Source organism: Octopus sinensis, linkage group LG8 (assembly GCF_006345805.1).
Source record: "Octopus sinensis linkage group LG8, ASM634580v1, whole genome shotgun sequence".
Lineage (NCBI taxonomy): Eukaryota > Metazoa > Mollusca > Cephalopoda > Octopoda > Octopodidae > Octopus > Octopus sinensis.
The window spans coordinates 107,053,340-107,078,798 of NC_043004.1; the positions used below are offsets into that span (position 1 = coordinate 107,053,340).

General features: G+C 38.4%; 1 protein-coding gene across 5 annotated transcripts in view; it reads right to left on the reverse strand.

The window, feature by feature from the left end:
• Positions 1–25,459, reverse strand: part of LOC115215193 (rho-associated protein kinase 2) — a 217,590-nt gene that overhangs the window by 28,377 nt on the left and 163,754 nt on the right. For all 5 annotated transcript variants that reach the window (XR_003881955.2, XR_003881956.2, XM_029784383.2 and 2 more), the window contains exons 21-29: positions 22,741–22,863; positions 20,587–20,648; positions 19,730–19,799; positions 18,734–18,837; positions 16,490–16,676; positions 10,491–10,584; positions 7,924–8,012; positions 4,763–5,120; positions 459–618 (exon numbers count right to left, since the gene is read on the reverse strand). Coding sequence is in view for 3 of the 5 variants with exons in the window: in XM_029784383.2 (XP_029640243.1) it covers positions 459–618; positions 4,763–5,120; positions 7,924–8,012; positions 10,491–10,584; positions 16,490–16,676; positions 18,734–18,837; positions 19,730–19,799; positions 20,587–20,648; positions 22,741–22,863 (1,247 nt within the window). In the remaining 2 variants the exon portion in view is untranslated. The remainder of the gene's footprint in view (positions 1–458; positions 619–4,762; positions 5,121–7,923; positions 8,013–10,490; positions 10,585–16,489; positions 16,677–18,733; positions 18,838–19,729; positions 19,800–20,586; positions 20,649–22,740; positions 22,864–25,459) is intronic.

Genomic DNA, 25,459 nt, shown 5'->3' on the forward strand with positions numbered 1-25,459 from the left:
AGTACCCTTTACATTCTTGGTGTAGTTGTTGTTATTAGGAAGAATGTCTAGCTTTGGAAACCATGCCAAATCAGACTGGAACTTGGTGCAGCTTCCCAGCTTACCAGTTTCAGTCGAACCATCTAAACCTAGGCAGCATGGAAAGCATATGCTAAATGATGATGATAGTGATAAAACTCTTTTCTACTCAAGGCACAAGGCCTGAAATTTTTGGGGAAGGAGCCAGTTGATTAGATCAACTCCAGTGCGCAACTAGTACTCAATTTATCAACCCTGAAAGGATGAAAGGCAAAGTCAACCTTGGCAGAAATTGAACTCAGAACATAAAGACAGACTAAATGCCGCTAAGCATTTTGCCTGGCATGCTAACGTTTCTGCAAGATGGCTGCATCTGTATTTGATGCTGAAAATGATAAAATTGCAAACTTAATGTCTGGGATGAAGGAAAAATTACTTACTCAATATCTAAAACCATGACAGGATCAGAATTCTGTTTATCATTCGGTGTGTTATAGAAAAGAATTTTTCTGCTACTCGCAACCACAAACTGTTTTTTCCAAATTAATTTCTTGGTATTAGGTTTGTGCGGGATTGCCAACCGACCTTCCATCACATTGTCTGAAAGTTGGGAAAGAGAAACAACCAATGAGACATTGCATTATCTACTAAAACAGATATAAACATACTAAGTTATAGTTATATGCAAGAGTAAAAATAAGGAGAAACTGAGAGACAAGAATGAAAGATTTATGAAGTGTGGATGTATGAGGGAGATACTATATATATATATATATATATATATATATATATATATATATATATATAGTATGTAGAAGAGACTGGTGACACAAGCTTTCATTCATACTTTGAATTTGGTGATACTAGCTGTGGCTTCTAGCTCGCTCTGATACTGAGTTGAGTTGGTGCCTTCTAGTATCTCAAAATTCAATATTCAATCATTCATGATTGTTTGTATCCTGCGCTGATGAAAGAAGAAGTCTGGGTAAAGTAGAGTTATCTAATTCTTATGCTTTCCTAAGACTTGATCTCGAAACGTACGTCCGTAGGTGACTTAAAACTGTATGATAGATTGCCGTTAATTCATTCTCTCTTGCCTGTTTATGTTTGCCTTTCAAATGCTGTGTCTTTACTGTGATCTCCCTTTTAGTAGAAGAAATAGCTATAATCTCTTTGACTGCTATTTCTAAATTCGGTGTGTGGTAAGGCAATTCGTTGCTAAACCCTTAATTGCTTAGTATATATATATATATATATATATATATATATATATATATATATATATATATATATATATATATATATATATATATATATGTATATATATATATATATATATATGTATATAGTACCTCTCACTTTTATTTATACATATATATCATCCTCATGTGGGGAATGTTTGATCAGAGAAAACTGGGTGCAAGAGCAGAGCCCAGCATGTACAAGTAAAACACAATGGTTTTAGGATCTCCCTGCTACCATGACAAATAGGTCGCTCATGTGTCTGGAAGAGCATTGTGGTTAACTGGTAAGAAGTTTGATTCCTGCCCACATGGTTCTAAATTCAGTACCACTGCATGGCACCTTCACCAAGTGTCTTCAACTATAGCCCCAGGTCAACCAAAGCCTAATGAGTGGATCTGATAGAGAGAAACTGAAAGAAGTCAGTCATGTGCATGTGAGCATGTGTGTGTTTGAGAGAGAGAGAGAGAGAGAGAGACATATGCCAGTATCCTTTGCTTTCTAAAGACCCTAACTTTTGCTGAGCAATACACCAGCATTAGTGGCCTTGACATCAGAATTATCATGAATGCCAGAAAGTCAATTCTGGCCCACAATGATTCCTTCTGGGTGAAAAGAGAAGCAAGCCATTGTTCAATGTCTCAATGGGGAGCTTTGACAGGGCTGAAATCGCCTGACCTCGTCGGGTTATACAACTTGGATACCTCCAAGAGACATAGGTCAGCCCTCTACAGGGATGACAGCCACACCATGGACAAGTTTAGGAAGGATTTGATAAAAATTAAAATATTTAAGGAGTTCGGCCAGTCCATAATGGTTACCACTAACCTGACTACAGTCAATTTCTTGGACGTAATCTTAGACCTCAGTACAGGAAATTACTACCTGTTCAGGAAGCCTAACGAAGATACAGTATACATCTACAAGTACTCAAACCATCTCCCCACTGTAATTAGAAACTTAGTAAATGATTATCTAATCTCCTGGCCAACAGAGATCTTTAACAGGGCTGCCCCCCACAACAACAATGCTTTGGCCTGGGGCCGGTTTAATGAGTTCACATATGTGGACAACCCCCAAACACCCTTTCCTCACTCCAAAAGGATTAGGAGAAGAATAATATGGTATAACCCCCACTTTCAACCTAGAAGTTTCCACCAACGTAGCTAATGGCTTCCTGTCGTTAATTAAGAATCACTGCACCAGAGGCTATAAGTATTACAAACTTTTGAATCCCCATAATGTCAAGATGAGCTACTCCTGCTTAGACAACATCACATGCATCAAGACATAAAAATGCACCCACATCACCCCCAACCCCAACCTGAAACTTCTGAAACCCCACCATGTGTCCTGTAGATGGATCTTGTCTCTCAAGGGTCATAGTAAACAGAGCCAACCTTACATCATCCAATGGCATTAATAGGCACTATATGGGTATGACAGCTAATGACTTCAAAGGAAAATACTCCCAGCATATGCACTCACTCAGATTCAGAGATAGAGAGAACTCTACTTTCCTGTCTCGTTTTCTCTGGAGACTCCATGATCTCCGAGATGAAATACCCAGCATCAAGTGAACTATTGTCGACAGAGCACCACCATATTCACCCAGCACCCCTAACTACCAGCTCTGCCTCCACAAAAAGCTGCATATCCTCCAACAACCCACATTATCCATCAACAAGATATACAATTTATCATGTCTTTGTGACACTGACCCTAAGGCCCTTCGAAGCTACCAGGGGCAACCTGTCTTGAATTCCTGTTATTGCCTGGAGGACTATGATGAATAAGAGGGGGCTGAGGGCTGATCCTTGGTGGACCCCAACTTCTACCCGGAATTCTTCACTATACTCATTGCCAATCCTAACCTAACTAATGGCATCTCTGTATAGGGCCTGTACAGCTCTTATTAACCATTTGTTAATCCCCAGTTTCCACATCGCTCACCAGATAAGGGATGGGGAGACCCTGTCAAAGGCTTTCTCCCAAGTCCACAAAAGCCAAGTATAGGGTTTATCTTTGGCTAGGTAATTCTCCTGCAGTTGCCATACAAAGAATATAGCATCAGTGGTGCTTCTACCCAGCACAAAACCAAACTGCATCTCATCTAAGTGGACTCTCCCTAATTAGTTTGGCTATGATCCTTTCCGTGACTTTCATCACCTGATCCAGCAGTTTGATACCCATGTAGTAATTTCTATCTAAAGCATCACCTTTATCCTTGTAGCAGTTGACTATGGTGCTGCTATGCCAGTCATTGGGTAGACTCCATCATGAACTACCTGATTTACAATACAGGTGAGCAGGCCATAGCCCACACCACCAGATGTTTTAAGCATCTTAGTAGTGATTCCTGATGGGCCAGGGGATTTTCCTGGCTTCATACCCTTAATTGCTTTATCTACCAGAGAGCTGTCTATTCGGAGAGCTGGTCCTTCTACTGGGTCAATATTTGGCAAGCTCTCCTCCTATTCATTCTCCATGTTCAGCAGTCCTTTCATAATGGCTTCTCCAAGCCTCTTTCTTTTCCAAATCATTAAAAGCAAGTGCACCATCATCCATGCGGACACATTTCTCTCCTGTGACATCACAATTTTCTCTCGCACACTGTCTTGCAATCCGAAATACTTCAGTTCTTTGGTCCTCACATCACTGGACATTGGCAAACTCCTTCTTTTCTGCTTTGCCCTTGGCTACGTATGCCTGTCACCCAGCCTCCCTTCTGGCTATCTGGTACAGTTCCCTGCTACCCCCACCCTTCTAGGCTTTCCAGGCCTGTTTCTTTGCTCTAATGGTTTTGTCTACCATATTATTCCACCACCACTTTACTCTAGGTTGGAAGGGACTTTGCATCATTCGCAGACTTGGCCTGTGGCACTCAGTAAGCTGTCCTGTAAGAATTTCCAACTATTTTCTATGTCTGAGGTCTGTAGTTCCTCCTCCCTCTCATCAAATTTCTTGATGGGGGTGTCCCTAAATCTCTGACCATGTGAAGGGTTCTTTAGCTTCCAAATCCTTCTTTTCTGGATTGGTCTGCTTCTTGACATCTTTCTGGCCACAAGTCTAAAGTCACTAATGACTAGTCAATGCTGGGGGGGGGGGTACATTCTTCACCAGGGAGGGTCTTTGTATTTAAGAGCAACCCTGTGTCCTGCTGTCTGGTGAGGATGAAATCAATCTGGCTTGCAGAGTCACCTGATTGATAGGTTATCAGGTGGCTGTCTGGCTTCCTGAAGTTAGTGTTGCAGATCTATATATATATAATCATCATCATATACACACACACATGCATGCATGCAAGCATGCACACACACACACACATACAGATAGACAAACAGACAAAGGAAAAGAGAGATGTATACATGCAAAAGCAGGTATTTCAATGAGGACGCAAGCAACAGATATATCTCTGAGACTTATAAATACATAGGATCATAAATGTCAATATAACCAGTTAGACAATTACCGATCAGACAGATAAACACGAGATACTAACCTGTGAGACCATCCTCAGCTCCAAACTCCTCAACACTACCGCTATTTACTGAAGTGTTGTCAGGGTTAGCGAGCTTCTGTTGTAACTGTTCAATCTCACTGTCTTTGGCATCCAACTCCATCTGGAGCTTTGACTTGGCCTGAATCTCATCGTTCATCTGGGCAGTCATGTCAGAAATATCTCTCTGAAACTTCTCAACCATTTTAGTGTATTTCTCTCGCTCCATCGTCAATTCCTGCTGAAGACGACGGCATTCTTTATCCCGTTTGCGAAGGGCTCCTGAATTAGAATTGGTTGGTTTCTTGCTTTTGTCAGCAAATTCCTTTCTATTCATCACCTCAGCCAGTTTATTCACAGCCTGACATAGAAAAACACAAAGATCGGTAGAGGAAACAATGACAACTGTTAGCTTTCAAGACAATATCTGATATTGGAGATTAAAACTGAACAAGATTAGCTATTTCTTACAACTTTAATGCAGTGCTACATTAAACCACTAAACAAAATAAAAACATGCTTAGGGCATCAAGGGAAGTGGGGTGCACTACAGAAATGGTAAATGGTTTATGGCACCAAAGAAATCACTTGAATCTTGTTAAAATAATATTCAAAGTGGTTTATATGATTAGAAATATAATTTTGAAGTGTTCACGGTGTCATAATGAGGATCTGATCAAAGACTTTGCAATTAAAAAAAGTAGGAGAAAACATTTCAAATAAAAATTTAAGTAGAAGCATACAAAAATAAACATTATTTCCATCTCACTATTCATTCTGTTTCATTTTGAAAAATAAAAATTTAATATTGTTTATAACTTGAATTACATATATAACGGGGCACCAAAATAGTGTAAGTACTTAGGGCCCCAATGGATTATAATCCAGCCTTGGTTTAACCCTTCAGCATTTAATCCAGCCTAAATATTCTGTTTTTTGTTCAAACTGGCCAGATCCGGCTTCTTGCACCGACTCAATTTTTGTCATACTAAACATAAATAGTAACTGAAATCTGAAAGCTACAAGATAATGCAGGATTAATTCAAAATAATGTGAATAGATAAGCATTAGATTTGACAGAATAATCTGAGTGCTAATGCAATCAGTTCACCATTTTTGAAAGTAGGAAGAGAGTTAAATTAATCATGAGGGAAAATAATCAGAGCAGTGGTTAAAAGTTTGCCTTAATGATATTTTAACTGATTAGATAGACTATACTATTCTCTTCTTCTGATTATATATCTTATACTTGTTTGAGTCACTGTGGAGGCGCAATGGCCCAGTGGTTAGGGCAGCGGACTCGAGGTCGGAGGATCGCAGCTTTGATTCCCAGACCGGGCGTTGTGTGTGTTTATTGAGCGAAAATACCTAAAAGCTCCACGAGGCTCCAGCAGAGGGTGGTGGCGACCCCTGTTGTACCCTTTCACCTTAACTTTCTCTCACTCTCTCTTCCTGTTTCTTGAGTAATGCTGCGATGGACTGGGGGGAACACATATGCTACAGAAACCGGGAAACTGGGCCCATGAGCCTGGCTAGGCTTGAAAAGGGTGCATAGATAAATAAAATTGTTTGAGTCACAGGACTGCAGCCATGCTGGGGCACCACCTTGACAAGTTTAGCCTAATAAATCAACCCCAGAGACATGAGTCTTAGTGGTTAGAGTAATCAAACTCATGAGTTCAATTCCCAGTGACATGCTGTATCCTTGAGTAAGACACTTTATTTCATGTGACTCCAGTCTACTTGACTGGCAAAAACAGGTAGTACCTGTAATTCAAAGGGCTGGCCTTGTCATATTTTGTGTCATGCTGACTCTCCCTGACAACTATATTAAGGGTACATGTTTGTGTGTGTGTGGCGGGGGGGGGGGGTGCTTAGCCACTGGCTTATTAATTTCCTGAGCAGACTGTTCCATTGATCGGATCAACTGGAACTCTCATTGTCGTAACCAACTGAATGCCAGTTTTACTTATACTATCAGTCTCTATGTTAACAAGGATGTAAACAAACCAACACAAACACAGACACATTCTCACATGTGTGTGTGTGTGTGTGTAAGATGGGCTTCCACATAGTTTCCATCAGCCAAATTCAATCACAAAGTATTGGTTGTCATAGAGCTATAGCAGAAAACATTTGCCCAAGGTATCACGCAGTGGGACTGAACCCAAGGGATTGTGGTTGCAATGCAAGCTTCTTAACCACACAGCCAGTAAATAAGTAAATTCTTTCATTTTGAGCAATGAAATATAAAGAGAGTAGTGTATCTGAATTACAAGTTATTCTAGATCAGTTGACCCTGGAGACCAAAATTGGCCAAGCTAAATTTTTTTCCAGGATCTATAAAGAGATCAAATACAAGGCCAATAGTTATCTCTGGTTTCCATGGCATTAAGCAAATGAAATCTATTTCTCTGGATAGGATGCTTGTCAATTAACAGTTTTCTCCACTGATACAAATTCTTCTCTATCATTCAATACTGCATTGGTGACAAGGGTTAGTTACAAGAACAATGGTACCTACTAGAGCTCTGGCCCCAGACCTATAAGATGTAGGCACCTTCATTACAAATTGTATACAAACCCCTTAACCTTTTAGCTACTTTTACAGGGCTCAACTGACTTCGGCCCACCCATCCTCTCATAAAGTGAAAAGATTGTTTAAAAACTGACCATAAAATTCTATCTTGTTTACATAAATTGTGCAAACAGTGGAGTGGATCATCCAATTATATGAAATTACTGAAGATGACAACACAAATAACTTTGATGCAAGGCTCTCCAGATAATTAAAATCATTGGCTTCTAATATCAGACAATGTTCAAGGTGGATGTCAGTTGTAATGTGGGAGCAAAGAACATGTAGAAAATTTTCTGATAGAAGGAATTAAAAAAAAGAAAAAAACTAAAACCCAAGTGGTATCACTAATGATGGTCAGTGTTAGTAAACATTAGTTGATAAGGTTTGTAAATAAGTGTGTGTTTGTCATAAGCGTTCAAATAGGAAGTTAAAGTAATTCTAGCTAAAAGGAATGTAAAATGATATGAACACAGCAGTATTGACTAAACTGTCAAAAAGCTTCTCTCTCTCTCTCTCTCACACACACACACACACACACACATACACACACACATACGCGTGCACAATATATATATATACCTACCTGTATCTTCTTCAGTCTCTCATCCTGCAACAACTTCCTCAACTGCTCGAGTTCACTGATATTATTCTCAGATTTCTCATTCTTCAAATCTAATCAAAATAGAAAAAGAAAATAAAAGTAAGAAAAAAAAAAGATAAATATGCTCATCTCTCCCACCCACTTCCAGTATCCCCTCCCCCTTCTTTCATTCTGTCTCCTTCCTATCTGTTGCTCTTCCTCCATCATCAAACCAATCATGTTGCTTCTATCCAATCTCCTTATCAACAACTGTCATGTAGCTGTCTATCATTACTCCCTTACTTTCTCTTCTGTCAGGTAGAAGAGAGAGAGAGACAGAGAGAGAGCAGATCAGTGACCCAGTGAAGGAAAAGCCCTAGTGTTTGAATGCTTTAACTATCAAATCAAAGAATGGACAAAAGTAGTGCAATGCCTGCTATGATGAAAAACAAAAGAAAATTAGTATAGAGGAGGACACTAACATACATAATGCAGTGAACCAGTCATTTTAACTAATTAAATTATACTCATAGAAAGACGAGCTAATTAACTTCATGGCTGACTCATCATCACCATCATTGTTTAACATCCGCTTTCCATACTGGCATAGGTAGGATGGTTTGACTGAGAACTGGCAAGACCAGAGGCTGCACCAAGCTCCAATTTGGTAAGGTTTCTACAGCCGGCTGCCATTCCTAACACCAACCTCTCCGAGAGTGTAGTGGGTGATTTTATGTGCCACTAGCACAGGAGCCAGTCATGTGGCACTGGCATCAGCCATGCTCGAATGGTGCTTTTTATGTGCGACCTACATGGATGCCAGTCAAATGCACTTGCATTGGCCATGCTTCAATGGTGCTTTTTACATGCCACATGCATGGATGCCAGTCAGGTGGCACTGGCATTGGCCACAATTACGATTTCACTCGGTTCAACCAGCCTTCACAAGCATAGCATATTGCCCAATGACTTTAGGGAGCTTTTAAGTGGGCCAGTTATGAGACACTGGCATCAGCCATGACTACGGTCTCCCTTGGCTTGCCTGGTCTTCTCAAGCACAGGATATCTCCAAAGGTCTCAGTTGCTTGTCATTATCTGTGTGAGGTCCAACATTTGAAGGTCGTGTTTCACTGCCTCATCCCATCTCTTTCTGGGTCTACCTCTTTCACAGGTTCCTTCTACTGTTAGGGTGTGACACTTCTTCGCACAGCTGCCCTCATCTATATGCAACACATGACCACACCAGCAGAGTCCTCTCTCTTGCACACCACAACTGATGCTTCTTAGGTCCAACTTTTCTCTCAGGGCGTTAACACTGTCATGTATGCACACTAACTTTACACAACCAGCGGAGCACACTAGCTTCATTTCTTTCAAACCTACGCATGTCCTCAGCTGTCACAGTCCATGTTTCACTGCCATGTAGCATGGCCGTTCGCACACATGCATCATACAGTCTACCTTTCACTCTGAGTGAGAGGGCCTTTGTTACCAGCAGATGTAAGAGCTCTTTGAACTCTGTCCAGGCTATTCTTATTCTAGCAGCTACGCATCTACCCCTGCTACTGACTTGGTCACCCAGGTAATGGAAGCTATCAACTACTTCTAGTTTTTCCCCATGACAGATAACCTTGTGCTTAATTTTAGAAGTTATTATTTCACTAGAAAACTATTTCAGAATAATAAGTGAAGTAAATTTTCTTTTTTTTTTAATGATCTAAAACCCTATTGTATTTATGTTTCTTGGAGAAAAGACTTAGACATCAGGATTAGTGATGGAAGGATTTAGGCTGCAGGTTTAGTGATGGGAGGATTTAGGCTGCAGGTTTAGTGATGGAAGGATTTAGGCTGCAGGTTTAGTGATGGAAGGATTTAGAGCAGAGGTCCTCAACCAGAGTCCATATGAGTGGGGTTCCGTACAAGATTCGTTGTTAAAAATTATGTGCAATGAATTGGTTGTACTTCTAGAATACACAAAATACTTCGACAAATTTTTTATATTACGGAGATGACTTGCATAGCAAGTGACCTGATCTGAGATCGTGTGCTGAAACAAAAACAATTGCAGCGTAGAAAGTGTTTATAAACCATTTAAAAACACAAAAAAACTGTTAGAGTCACGTCAACATTTAAATTTAATTTGCCAAAATATTTTCGTCGCTTTGAGACCGCGACTTGATTACTGACAAAATTCTGTACTGCATCATATAAAAATTTTGCATTCAATTCCTAATAATATTTAACTTTAAAACTATAATAGGAATGTTTTCAACAACAAATGGAGAGTCCATCCAAGTAAAATAGGAATCAAAGGGGTCTACAGGTAGAAAAAAAAAGGGTTGAGAGACACTGATTGAGACTGTAGAATGAGTGATAAAGGGATTTAGACTACAAGTTAGAGGAATTCAGACTGCAGGTTGGGAGATAGAGGGATTTAAACTACAGGACATGTAGCTCAAAAAAGTCATCAACAGCAGATATGATGTTGCCATCATTGTGATACTGGTTGCTGGCCAAGTATTCTTTCATGTTGGGGAACAGGTGAAGAAAGAAAAGAATTTTAAACTTACCATCAGCCATTTTATTCATTCTATTTATTAATTCATCTTTCTCGTTTTGAAGTTGCTCGTTATTTTTTCCATATTCACGTTTAGAATCTTCCAGCTGAAGAAAGCAAGATAAAATGTGCATTTGATTGACTGAGAAATTATCTTTGCATCATAGCAGCCTCACTCACACACACACACACACACACTCACACAGAGTTCACTTCTATTTAAGTCACAGGGATAAGAAATACATTTTAACTTAACACCAATAGAAGCATCACAGACCAGTTAATCACAACTAAATAATCAAAAACAGCAAGAGACACCTAAAAAACACACGGTACTCTTACGAATACACTACGTAGTTTTGGTACTTTAGTTATTCTCTCAATCAAATAACTTAAGCCACTCACCACTTCCTTCTTAGTATGGCAATACCATCTGGGTGATAGGGGGAAATAGTAAAAAATGAAGACAAAATAAATACTTCAACAGGAACTGGTTTTTGATTTTTTTTTGTTTTTATCCATGAATGTACAACCAAGTTTGACAGACAGCCCAAACAGAATGATATATGAACAACACAAAATAAAATCTAAAATGTTATAAAACAGTGACGATAGACAAAATTATGATTACCATATTTCAAAGATCTTTGTACTCTGAGTTAAGATAATTCTGACAGATTTTAGATAAAACAAGATTCACCTCTTGATCTCTTCCATTCTAAGTAGTTCTCATTTGTTTTCAAGAAGTTAAATACAAAAGTTACAATGACAAAAAACTGATCCACTTAGCAGCACTCCTATTGGTGTTTTATAATTAAATCCAATTCATTAAATACTGAGTAATCAGATGTTCCTTGTATTAGATATGGTTTATTTTTAATTATTGATAAACATCTCAGTATATCACTGATTAGAGCACTGCACTAGCACAGGTTAATTGCAAAACACTAGAAAACAGGAAGAAACAAGTTCAATTTGATCAACAATGTTTAGAAGCAAATATTTTAGTCAACATTTTTTGTTAATGATTCCATTATTTAAAATTGTTGAGTGGTCAAGAAGCTGGCTTTGGTCTGGGACTCAGTCTCACTGCATGGACACCTTCAGCAAGTGTCTTCTACTAGAGCCCCAGGATAATCAATGCCTTGTAAGTGGATTTGATAGACAGAAACTGAGTAGAAGCCCATCATGTGCATGGGGGTGGTTTTCACCACCCAATCATTGCTTGACAACTGTTGGTTTGTTTACATCCCTGTAACTTAGCAGTTCAACAAAAGACACTAACAGAAAAATTACCAGACTTTTAAAAACACTGTGAGTACCAAGGTAGATATGTTCAACCAAAATTCTTCAAGGTGGTGCCCCAGCTAGGCCACATTCTTATAATTGGAACAAGTGAGAAATAAAAGATTCTGTTTAAAATCATTTCTCATTCCCATTCTTAACTCCTTGTAATACCAACCTGCCTGAGATTACTCTTGGTTCTCTGATACAAACTTCTTATTTTAAAGTGATCTAAACTGAAACCATGAAACCATGACAATTCCTTTCATACACCAGCTTAATTAATAACTAATTTATTTTATTAAATTCTTCATTGTTTTATTGAAATAAAAACAGTATATTTCAAGAGAAATATATTAACAAAAGGGTTGATGTGATTCTGTGCTTTGGATATTTGCAGAAGGAATGATAGAATAAAGTCTTTTTATGGCTTCAGTTAATGAGGAGCTTCAGTGAAGTCAATCTGCTAGAAACAGCAACCAAATCTCACTCAGATCACAGATTACTGTCTCAAAAATAGGACACTCAATAATGTGGTCCAAGACATCCTTAAAAACACAAAATGGTCGTGAATGGAACTGGCTGTGTACCTCACAGCTCCAGAATCTTCCAAAGTACATCCCTGTCCACCAAGTCAAATGCCTTGTGGAGGTCAGTATAGGCTGCAACTAGCCCCTGCCAAAAGCTCCACTTGTGTTCAATGAGTACAAGAAGTGTCAGGATCCTGTCAGTAGTTGACCTCTTTAGCAGGAACCCTGACAACTCCAGCCATTGAGATGCAACCAGATGATTTTGTACGCTGTTCAGGATGACCCTGACAAAGACGTTACCACACACTGAGAAGAGAAGCTGATGCAGTTGTGAACTCATTACACAAGAATGTTTGCCGCTGGAGGACATCGAAGCAGGAGGACAAAGTTTCAAGTCTGTAGGTCAATGGTCTTTCCTGTCTTGCTATACAGTTGAGACTTGGACACTGTCCAGAGCCCTTAGAGCTTTTGGTACCAGCAAACTTTTGGTGTTAAGAAGGGCATTCACTGTAGAAACCATGCCAAATCAGACTGGCTTCTGGTGCAGTTCCTCAGTTTGCCAGCATTTTGCAGGATTGTGGGTCTCCATTGGTCGAATTTCATATTCAGCCAACAATTCTATTCAGGAACTGGGATGCATCCTCTTACTTGTACAATCCAGGAGCATCAGCTCAGACTGTTTGGCCATGTTGCTCGATTTTCTGAGCGAGAGTGAGCTTACTGTGCTCTCCTCACTGAGAATCTGACTGGAATGATGGTCTGCGTTAGTCAAGCACATGCCGCATGGTCATGGTAGCTGAGAAAGTATCTCATGGAAATGGGTACTGATTGAGACTGTGCTCAATGGGTTGCTCAGGACAACCCAAGAATATACCAACAAATGGTGAATGCAGCAATGTGCTGCAACAGTGCGTGACCCCAAACCTGACCTGATAGGGACTGGAGCTGAACTACAACAACAATACCCTTATTAAATAATAGCTTCTAAAACAATGTTAATTGAAGGTTCAAAAGTCACAAGTCCCCAAGTTATACTCCATTAAGTATTGTATTTCATGTCATATAAGACAAACTAATTTCCCCAAAAAGTGTCCTATATACAAAGATGGACTAACTATAAGCTAATTTTGTTGTTGAATGTACTAAAACTGTTTTTCCCCTGAGTATGCACAGCTGAAATTGGGGTGGATCTAATATGCTTGTCTGTCGTTTATGTTACCAAATACAATAGTTAATATTTAACTACTCGGTATTTTGAAATGATCATTAAAAAAAAAAAAAAGAAACAAAACATCCTATTTTAAAATGCCAACACTCTCTGAAATGTGACCTACACTACTTTTTTTTTTAAGCATTCTTCCAAACATTGTTCCAAGTAAGTAACAAGTTGAAGAGTTCTGTGAATCAGAATTCTTGGATATGAACTGTTGGAATAAAAGTTTCAACAGCCAGATAGCTTCCCTAATACTGGTTTCAAATTCTGGTATAAGGCCAGCAATTTCAGAGAAGTGGGTAGGGTGATTACTGGTACCTATTTTATCAACCCCAAAAGGATGAAAGGCTAAGTCGACCTCAGCAGAATTTGAACTCAGAACATAAGGACAGACAGAATTCCACTAAGCATTTTGCCTAGCACGCTAACAACTGTACCAGCTCACCACCTTAACAGCTCCCCTCACATTAACTAGAAAAGGTACATCCACATAGACTAGGGATGTAGAAACAATAACCAAGAAGTAGCTCTGTGGGCTTTAAATTAATGAGATAACAGTTTGTAGTTCAGCTCTAATTCACAGACTTACCAGATTTTTTTAGCTTTTACTTTTTTTTTTAAAGGCTCGGAATTTCAATGGCTATCTTAAAATACCATAACATACCTGTCTTAAAATACCATAACATACCTGTCTTAAAATATCATAACATACTTAAGACTAATTCTCACTCAATCTAAGTCTGGGTATTCTTTAGTAATAGATAATGTTTTGCTTGGATTAATACTACCACACAACTTACCAATAAAATAGACAAAATGAATAAACAACTTGAAAATATGTGCTTGTTCCAATTAAAAAGTAAAATATAATGGGCAAAAAATAAAAGACATTAACTAAATGCAAAAAAATTAAAAGATTATATTCAAGGGAGCTAAGTCAAGTACACTATTTGACTACACACTTTAAATTAAACTTGAGACTTTTACAAAGATGTACATAGAACTGCCCTTATAGGCATGATTCCAAGGCAGTAATAAAATTGTGCTTAGAACCACCTTTGGAGAGTTCTAAGCACATTCTTTTTCTGTGTTGGATTCATCCTGAAAAAACAGTGTCTAATTTAAGGTTTATTTTATAATTAAAAACCTTTGTTTATGTTATCTATTACAAGAATATTAGACTTTACAAAAATAAATAAATGAACAGAATATTTTTGAAGTTAACAAAAGCATCTGCTCAAACAATCAACCTTAGATTTAATTAACAGCAAAGTCTACAATTCAATCTATGCATATGAGGGTCTTGCAATCCCTCATATCAACCACATTATATAAATTTGACAAAAACTGCTTCACATAAACCAGGACTTGTCATTAAAAAAAAAAAACACTACAATACTCATAGAAACGACTCAATGGAATACTCATCCCATTCAGAGAGTCCTACAGCTGCTTCGGCTACACTCACAGACAACCAAAATATGGCAATCAACTGGTTGATAAGGACTCAATCATCAACACACTTTGACTGGTTCACTAATTTACAAGAAGAAAACGTATGAACAGACATTTGCATGTGCAGGCACACAGCTTATTTTATTTATATTTCTTTAGAACTGACCACTCTTATAATGCTGGATGTCATTGGTGATATGTTGGAAATAACAAATGTCAGAGCTAGACAGACAAAAACTAATTGATAACACTCAAACATCTGTATATTATGCCAGACAAAGATGACATATACTACATAAATTTCTCTACTATTGATATGAATCAATAGCCTACTAGAAATAACAGCCAAAACTACTTGGTATCACATCCTACCTGCTTAAAAAAAGGAAGGACAAATTGGTTAATATAGTCCAAGTAATTTGTCATGTTTGGAAATTCTTTGACTGCTAGATCAGGGCTCTGTCAGGATTAAACAGGGACAATAGCACTGGCAGAATGAAGTAAAACAAGGGCCAATGAGGACACGTCTGCAAAGTCACTCGATCTGTTACAAACAGCAACTAAATCTTCAAATCACAATTTATTCACTAAAGGAAAAAAAGTCACATTGGACAATATAGTCTGAGATACAGAAAATGAGAGGATCAAGGTTGAGAATCTTTGAGTAGACATCTATCCACTTAGAATGACCTGGTGTTAAATAACAACAAAAACAACAGACATCCTACATACTAAATGAAAAGTCCTCATGTTATTGCTGACATCACTCTTTATTCTACTTGGGTTTCATGTACCCCAGTCAGCTGGTGACCCCTTGACCCTCTATAAATTTCTATTGCATAATATCATTCCAGATGATGTGTTGGAGCAGCTGCAGTCTATTGAACTGGAGATAGTAAATATTTCCTGCAGACCAACAACAGTAGGATCAAATACAACATAGAAGCTGACTGATAGGATTTCAACTCAGTCATTAACAATATTAATTAATTCTCAACTCGTTAACCTCTGTGCCACTCTCACAGACCTGATAATAATATCACAAACTGAATTAATAGTAATAATTTAACTATGAGATCTGTTTAATAAAGGAAGGTTATGGTCAATTGAATTCATACCAATATATTACTGGTACCTGTTTTATTTACTGTAGAGAAATGGAAGACAAAATCAATATCAGTCGGATTTGAACACAGAATATCAAGAGAGAAAAACTAAATGCTGCACAACATTTCAATAGGCACAATACCATTTCTGTCAATTTCAACCCCTTTAAAAATGTACTAAATATTCACACACAAAGAACATACATGGTTGCTCAGCCTGCAAGCAATAGCAGCCAAATCTACCTCAAACCACATATTACTGTCTTTAATAAAGGATATACTGAACAATGTAAACTAATACAAAAAAAAAAAGGAAAAGACAGGATGGTCTCAACTGGATCACATCTGATCGATGGTCTGTTTACCTGGGGCTCAACAACAACAACAGCAATAAAACATTAACAGACTAAGTAAAGAGACTTACCACATTAATGACCGATTCTTTACGAGAAAGTTCTGCTTTATGTCGTGTTTTCAGTTCCTTAATTTCCAGTTGTAGCATGGTCTTTTCTTTCTCAAGATCTGAGAGATTCTCTTCAGCCACTGTACGTGCTATTTGTTCAGATTCAATCTTTGATGTGGCCATTTTCAAGTTTTTATTCAACCTTTCACTGGTGAATGCAATAAATACCATGTCATATATTTCTACAGATGAAGTCATTATAAGCATTCTTTCTCACATACATACACACACACACATATATACACATACATACATACACTCCCATTTGAAGGTACAGACAAAATAGTTTTCAGTTTCGTTGTTTGAACAGCTAGAATCTGAGTAGCCACAATGCAAATCACCAGCTTTTCAACACACACACACACACATAATCATCATCATCATTTAATGTTTGTTGTCGATGCTGGCATAGATTGGACAGTTTGATCAGGACTGGAAATCTATAAGGCTACATCACACTCCAATCTGATTTAGTATGATTTTCTATGACTGGATGCCCTTCCTAATGCCAGGCGCTCTGAGAGTGTAATGGGTGCTTTTACGTGCCACTGGAATAGGTGCCATTTGCGTGACACCAGTATCTGCCATGACTGCAATTTTACTTGGCTTGATGGGTCTTCTTCTCAAGCATGACAATGCCAAAGGTCTCTGTCATTGCCTCTGCAAGACCCAGCACTCAAAAGGAGCTTTTCATCATCATTTAACATCTGTTGTCCATACTGGTGCGGGTTGGACAGTATGACCAGAGCCGGGGAGCTGCACCAGACTCTGATTTGGCATGGTTTCTACAGCTAGATGCCCTTCCTAACACCAACCACTTTACAGAGTGCACTGGGTGCTTTCACATAGCACCACCACTGGTGAGGTCACATGAATATATATATAAATAAGTATGTATCATCATCATCATCATCATCGTTTAACGTCTGCTTTCCATGCTAGCATGGGTTGGACGGTTCAACTGGGGTCTGGGAAGCCAGAAGGCTGCACCAGGCCAGTCAGATCTGGCAGTGTTTCTACAGCTGGATGCCCTTCCTAACGCCAACCACTCCGTGAGTGCAGTGGGTGCTTTTTACGTGCCACCGGCACAGGTGCCAAACGAGGCTGGCAAACGGCCATGGTCGGATGGTGCTTTTTACATGCCACCAGTATGTATGTATATATTTATTAGAAGAAATAAGGTACTCAGAAATCTGGATGGTTTTATAATCATCATTTAATGTTCCTTGCCTGCATAGGTTGGACAGTTCTACATGAAAAGACAAGCCAGAGGGCTGTGCTGAGTTTAAATTCTGACTTGGCATGGTTTCTACAGCTGGATACCCTTCCTAAAGCCAACCACTTCACAGAGAGCACTAACTACATTTTTGTGGCACCAACACTGGTGAGGTTACCAAAGTGAAAATGAATATATATAAGTTTATTCAAACTACTTTTTATCAATGAATGAGGAGGAGCATACTAATTACAAGCTGTAGAGTATACAGTTAATTGAAACTGAGTTCCTTTCTCATACCTATTTCTATTTCTTTACTACCTACAAGGGGCTAAGTTTCAAGTCACAGTAATTGTGAGACAAACATGGAAAAGTAGACGTTAAATGATGATGATGATGGTCGCTGGTAACTGGGTGTAAACATGGCTGTGTGATTAATAAGTTTTGCTTGGCATCCACATGATTCTAGATCAAGGCTCACTGCATGGTACCTTCAGAAAAGTGTCTCCTACTAAAGCTTCAAGCTGATCATACTTTGTGGGTGGAATTTGATAGACAGAGATTGTGTGGGGAGCCTGCCATGCGGGCAAGCATGTGTGTTTGTGTGTGTGCACATGTGCATGCATGTGGACGCATATGTACATATCGAGAACACCATAAAAATGGTCCTTTATTAAAGAAGACCTGAGGCTCTCACCATTAGAAATTCTGTGAATGGTGACCCATCCATTGAAAATCTGTGACTACTGTTACTCACATATCAAAAAATAACTACATACTTAGAGTAGTTGACTATGTACTTTTGAAGAAGTAACAGAATGTTTCACTTTGAAAACATGGATTTGAGTAAAATGAACTAAAGGTTAAACATAGCTAAGACTAACAACATACTATCCAAAAGCAAGACACAAAAACACTAAACAGATGTGAGAGGACGTCTGCACCTATCTATTCTGATGATATGAGGTCAGATAGAAGAACAAACTTACTTTTCTTGCTCCATTGTAGAAATGTCCACAGATAAGTCTTGGTGTTCCTTCTTATTATCTTTGATTTCTTCCTTTAATTCCTTCACTTGAGCTCGGTATAAAGACTGTAATACAAACACAGAGTTTCTCCCAGTGAGAATTAAACAACGAAATATGTGGAGGAGCAATTTAAAACTGAATGTGCTTTTTGCTCATTGCATCAACAGGCAAAAGAACTTTCGTGTTGTGTGTAAAAGTCATACACACTAAGTATGACAGGACAATAGTAAACACAAACTTGTTTATCTGGACTGCTACTCTTTAGCAGTTACTATATTTTTTCTATTGTTACAAGTGAATACAATTAACTTTTAATAGAGAAAGATCATAACACATCCTGCTTTAGTTTCACACACACAATAAAAGAATAGGATAGATTATTAAAAACTGAAGTCTCAGTGACACATAAAAAGCACTTGTGCTGCCATCACATAATAAGCACCCATGCTGGTCCTACATACAAAGCATCCATGCCACTGTCACATAAGAATCTGTGCTAACACCATGTACAAAGGCACCACGTAAAAGGGCACCCATGCTGGTGCCATTTAAAAGGCCCTTCTGCCAGTTCAACATTAGAGGTACTCATGCTGGCACCATTTAAACAACTCCCATGGAGCACCACGTAAAAGGTGCCCATGCCAGCACCATGTAAACAGCACCCGTGTTGGTGCTACATAGAATGCACCTAGTAAACTCAGAAAAGTGGTTGGCATTAGGAAGGGCATCCAGCCATAGAAACCAAGCCAAAACAGGTGATAAGATCCCAGTGCAGGCCTCTGGCTTGTCAGCTCCCGTCAGACATTCCACCCATGCCAGCATGGAAAGACAAATGTTAAATGATAATGATGACGATGATGACGACGTTTAATCCGGGTGCTGACAAGGCTAGTCATATAAACCATGGTAAAATGCATAAGCAAATGCTGCTGCCTGGAAAATTTATGCAATACTTACTGAGAAATAAGATTCTGCTTCAAACTGGTCTTGTAATTCTCGCATCTGAAGTTCTGCTAACGATGATTCTCTACAGAGATAAACAGAAAATATGACAAATATTTAGGATATTTACCATCAAGTGAAGAATTCAGAAAAATTACACATAACATTATGATGACATATATCATGGAGCTTAGTGTAAAGAGACACATTTTTTATACAATGTAATATATAGTGTGTGTGTGTGTGTGTGTGTGTGCGCAAACATATATAAAACATTCATATGAGGGTGTGAAAGTTGGTGTATAATGTAAAGAAAATAAACATGAAAAATGAATAATTCAGAAAGAACGAAATTTGACGTGTGTATGTGTGTCGAGAGAGAGAGAGCTGGAAGGGTGTAGGGACATGCACACACTCCCACACAGACTAATACAACTCACACAAGCTATCACTGCATTTAAATCTCACACTAGAAGATACATCCAACTTTGATATAAATTCCAAAGAGAAAATTAAAGTAGTGGCTTCATGCACAGAATAAAAAGATTTTAAAAAATTTGCAAAGAGAACTTCAGTAGGAAGAACGTGTAATGTGAGGGGACAGAAGAAGGAGAAGGATTATCAGAGCATAGACATAAAATTGTGAGACAAAGAGAGAGAGAGAGACACACACACACACACAAAGAGAGACAGAGAGATAGTTAATTATTGCATTAAATTAACCATCACCTACTCTGTGTCATCATTCATCTGCTTACCTACCAATAAGTGCATGTGTGTGTGTGTTGTTGTTGTTGTTGATGACGATGATGATGATGCACAAGAAAGACAACAAAAAGCAGGGCATGAAAAGCACAGAAAAGGTAACTTACTCCTTTAATTTTCTCAGTTCTTCTTCAGCCTTTTGCTTCTCGTCTCGCAGTTCTTTGAGATCCTACAAACAGAGCAGAATCATGAGACATTATTACACCCTAAAAGAGTTCCGTTAAACAGGAAGAAGGTGAGGTGGACTAAGGGTCAGTCAGACAAGCAGCAGCAGAGGGGTTCCCTCCACAACTGTTATCTATTCCAATGATGCTCTAAGACTACTGTGAGAATGGTCGCCTGTAAAGTTGATATTATCCCAAACACACCCAGATCATTAATAAATAACATGCAAAATATCAAAGTATTTAATTGAGAACTGGGTGTGCTGACATTTTTAACTGAATTATAAGATGGTAGTACTGGTTAGTGCTCTGACACTGACAGTAAAAGTAACAGTGATGTTATTGGGTGTTGGAGACCGTAATAAAAAATGGTGTTCATTGTGAAAGCATCGGTATTAGTAATAGTATCACTGGGAGGGTTGTTGATGTTGATGTTTAGCCATGGGTCAACCATGATTGAGCAGGCCTATGATCAAATCTGTCTCCAGTTGTGACCATCTCATCTTGCTTACAAAGATGGTATACGATAGTATATCTAAGACTATGTTGTGTTTCTGTTTATTTTTAAAATTACAAGCTGCCATCTGAGGCAAATTTGGTTGCTATTTCTAATGGGTCAAGCAACCACATTGAGCAGGCATGGGATACTCCTTGTTTAATTGTCCTAATTTGAAACTGCTTGCTGATGAAATTTCTAAAAACCCATATAAAAAATAAAAAAAAAAAGAAAGAAAAAAACAGTCTAAAACTTAAGATAAAATCAGTAATTAAATACTGATTATATATCTATAAATTTGTAAATTGGAGAATTAAATATTTTTTTCGTGTTATATACATTCTTGCAGGTTCTTTATGAACATATAATTCACCCTGGTACTAAAGAAGTTCCCTTCCTCTCATTGGTTCATGGTTAGTAGTAATAAGTTATATTGGTAGTAGTGGTTGATGTGGTGGTGGTGGTGGTGTGAAGGGATAGTGAAAAAGAGAACAGCTGTGGTGGTGCTTGCAACAGGACTGTGACAGTGGTGGTGGTGGTAGTAATGGTAGTAGTAATGTTGATGCAGTGATACTAGTGATGGTGCTTTCAGTAAGACGGTGGTGGTGGGGGTCATGATATTGGAGGTAGTGTTAATAATGGTGATGATGGTGCTATCATCACCAATGGTGGAGGTATTAAATGCAAATAGTAATATTAAAATGTTAGTGGTAACAGTAGTAATACAATGGTTAATGTCAGATGTGGTGGGAGTAGGGTTGAAGGCAATGACAGAAGATATGATGGAAGCACTGGTGGAGGTGGGGTAGCGACTGAGGTGGTGGTGGTGGTGGTGGTAATGATATTACTGGTGACAGTGTTGATAGGAATAATGGTATTTGTGGTAAACATGATAAAAAGTGTGTTTCCAATCTTGACACTATAAACCCACAAATCTCCATATCATTTTTCTGATAGTTCAGTTTCCTGCTCCCATCAGTTTAACCCCTTACCCACAGAACAGAGATAATGGAGCACTGATAAATGTACAATAGGCTTTTGAACAGGGGTTCCCAAACTTTTTCGGGTTGTCACCCACTAGGCACCTAGGTCACATTTTTAGGGTCCTCCTCATCCCTTATCACCACAAACATAGACCAATTTCTGCAGCAAATTCAAAACTATTGTATTTCACATATAAAACTTAACCCACTTAACTCATTATTTTATCATTCTTACATTCATTGCCCGTTTTGGCCACCCTATTATCGCCCCCACTTTTCTTCAGCAGATATTCCCACCACCCCCAGAGAGACAGCACCACTCACTTTGGTGGAAACCACTGCTTTCATTGTTGCACACACACACTAACACAGAGGCTTCAACACAGTTTTCATTTACCATGTTCACTCAAGATTTTGACTGACCTGAAGCCATAGTAGAAGATGCTGAACCAAAGTACTGCACAGTGAGATCGAACTCAAACCGCTGCAGTTACAAAGCAAGTTTCTGGTCACCTCAGTGCCTATCATGTGCAAAACCCGTTTTTAACCATTTTCAGTCATTTTGCAGGTGAGTGATAATTGTCGAATGTGATGTTCATGAGACACGCATTCACTTACCTTATCATACTGCTTTTCCCGTGCCTTGGCCTTGTTCAGTTCTTGCGTCTGGGTTTTCAAGTCACCTTGCATTAAGTTGCGTCTCTGTATTTCTTGCTCCACTTGAAGATTCAAATTCTTCACCTGTCAATCCAAAATATAATATATTAAAGTGACATCCTTTACTATACTGGAATCTTCAGCATCAGTCACAAATGCAACATACATACATACATATACATGCATACACACACACAGACACATATATAAGATTTAACAAACTAAAACAATAAAACGTTTACTCAGAAAGACATCACAGCAATGGGTGGAAGAACTCTATATGTATATGCCCATATATATATATATATATATATATATATATATATATATAGGCGCACATACATATTGTCATTTATGAAACCTGTGCAATGAACAAAAAGGCAAGTGAAGAGAAGAGAAATAACAGAACAGAAAAACCCCAGTAAAATACAAGATTATATTTATATACACACACACACACACAGTAGATGCAACTGAGGGAGTATTAAATTAAAAATAGTCATCTATGTATCATACTTAATGTATATACACAATAGGCCAGTTACAGTAGTATTTGCTCTAGATAACATCTCTTATGGACATTTCCAAGATACGTTATCTCAGTTTTACTCCTTTAAATACTGCAATAACGAGCCTATCGGTGGTGTATATACCTTTAGTTTGGTACATAGATGGCTACTTTGAAAAAAAAAACATATATATATACATACATACATATGTGTATGTATATTCATTTAATGTCCATGTGTATATATGTACACACATACACACAGTCTGATTAATAAGTATCCAGACTGTTGCCATAGTAACAAAGTTAAAACATACAGAGTAAAGCTGCCTGGTACAGATTGACCTTGAACTCTGCTGTGCATGCGCAATAAGTTTTAACATTCGAGCTCACTTCCGCTGTTTACGGCAATGATTGGAAGGAAGGTGTGTAGTGTGTGAGCATCGCATCGACCATGACAGGGAGAACTGTCGTGGCGATACCTGCTTAGAGGCCAACACAAAGTTACAGAACGTGTATGGAGAGGAGTGTAGGAGTCGCACAAAAGTGTACAAGTGGTTCTGACATTTCCAAGATGGTCAAAAAAATTTTGATACTGATGTACGTTCTCGGAGACCCGCAACCAGCAGAACTGAGAAACACATTGCAGATGTGCATGTGAGGGGAAATCATTGAATCACCATCCATGAGTTATCAGAGGATGTGCAGATTAGTTACGGTTCAGTTCATCATCAATGAAGATTCGGGTATGAGACATGTGTCTGTCAAGTTTGTGCCAAAACTGCTTTCAGCTGACCAAAAGGACACTTGGGTTTCAGTTGCACAAGATCTCTTTGATTGTGTCGAGAACAATGCAAACATTTTGTAAACTTTGCATAGATGCAGGGGTGGCTGTGTGGTAAGTAGCTTGCTTACCAACCACATGGTTCCAGGTTCATTCCCACTGCATGGCACCTTGGGCAAGTGTCTACTACTATATAGCCTTGGGCCATCCAAAGCGTTGTGAGTGGATTTGGTAGACAGAAACTGAACGAAGCCCATCATATATATGTGTGTATATATATATATATATGTATGTATGTATGTGTGTGTGTGTATATGTTTGTGTGTCTGTGTTTGTCCTCCCAACATAGCTTGACAACCAATGGTGGTGTGCTTACGTCCCTATAACTTAGCAGTTTGACAAAAGAGACTGATAGAATAAGTACTAGGCTTACAAAGAATAAAACCTGGGGTCGATTTGCTCGACTAAAGGCAGTGCTCCAGCATGACTGAAACAAGTAAATGAGCAAAGAGTAAAGAATAGGCCTCTGAACAGGTATTGCCAAGCTTTTGGCAAAATTTGAGGCAGATTCTCTACTCAACTTTCACTGTCATGGTCAATGCAACGATCACATGCTACACACCTTCCTTCCAAGCACTGCTGTAAACAGTGGAAGTGAGCTAAAATGTTAAAACTTAATGCACAGCAGAGTTTCAAGGTCAATCTGTGCCAAGCGGCTTTACTCTGCATGCTTTAACTTTGTTACTATGGCAACAGTCTGGGCACTTATTGATCAGACCTCGTGTGTATGTATATGTATATGTATATATATATATATATATATATATATATATATATATATATATATATAACACACACACACACATACATACATACATACATATACAAGCACACACATGTACACAATGTAGGGATAACAAAGTTGAAACAATAAAAGCTTTGAGGCTAGGTTTTTCAGAAGCTTTTAGACTAGTGCCATTCTAACACAGGAGACAAAGAGATGCTACAAAGAAGCTGCATATCATTATTTACTAATAAAGAAAGGTGGGGGAAACGTAAGGGAGGATGGAGAGTGATGAGTTTGAAGATTTACATTGATAATTTCATCTGTTTTATTTCATAGGCCCTTATAGATATTTGTCTCTCGTTACTTAATCTTGGAGGTATGGGAACCTGTATTCAAATGTTTAATGGCAGCTAGAGGAGATGTCATGTCATTTCTCAGCTCCACCCTTCAACATCCATTTTTTCTTACAAAGGTCAGTTGGTAGCAACAATAAAAATCTGAAACAATTGTATTTACAGTTGAATGCCTTCCATACTATGACTACTACTACTACTACTACCTTTGAAATAAAAGAGGAACTTGTCAATCAGACAAGATTTAA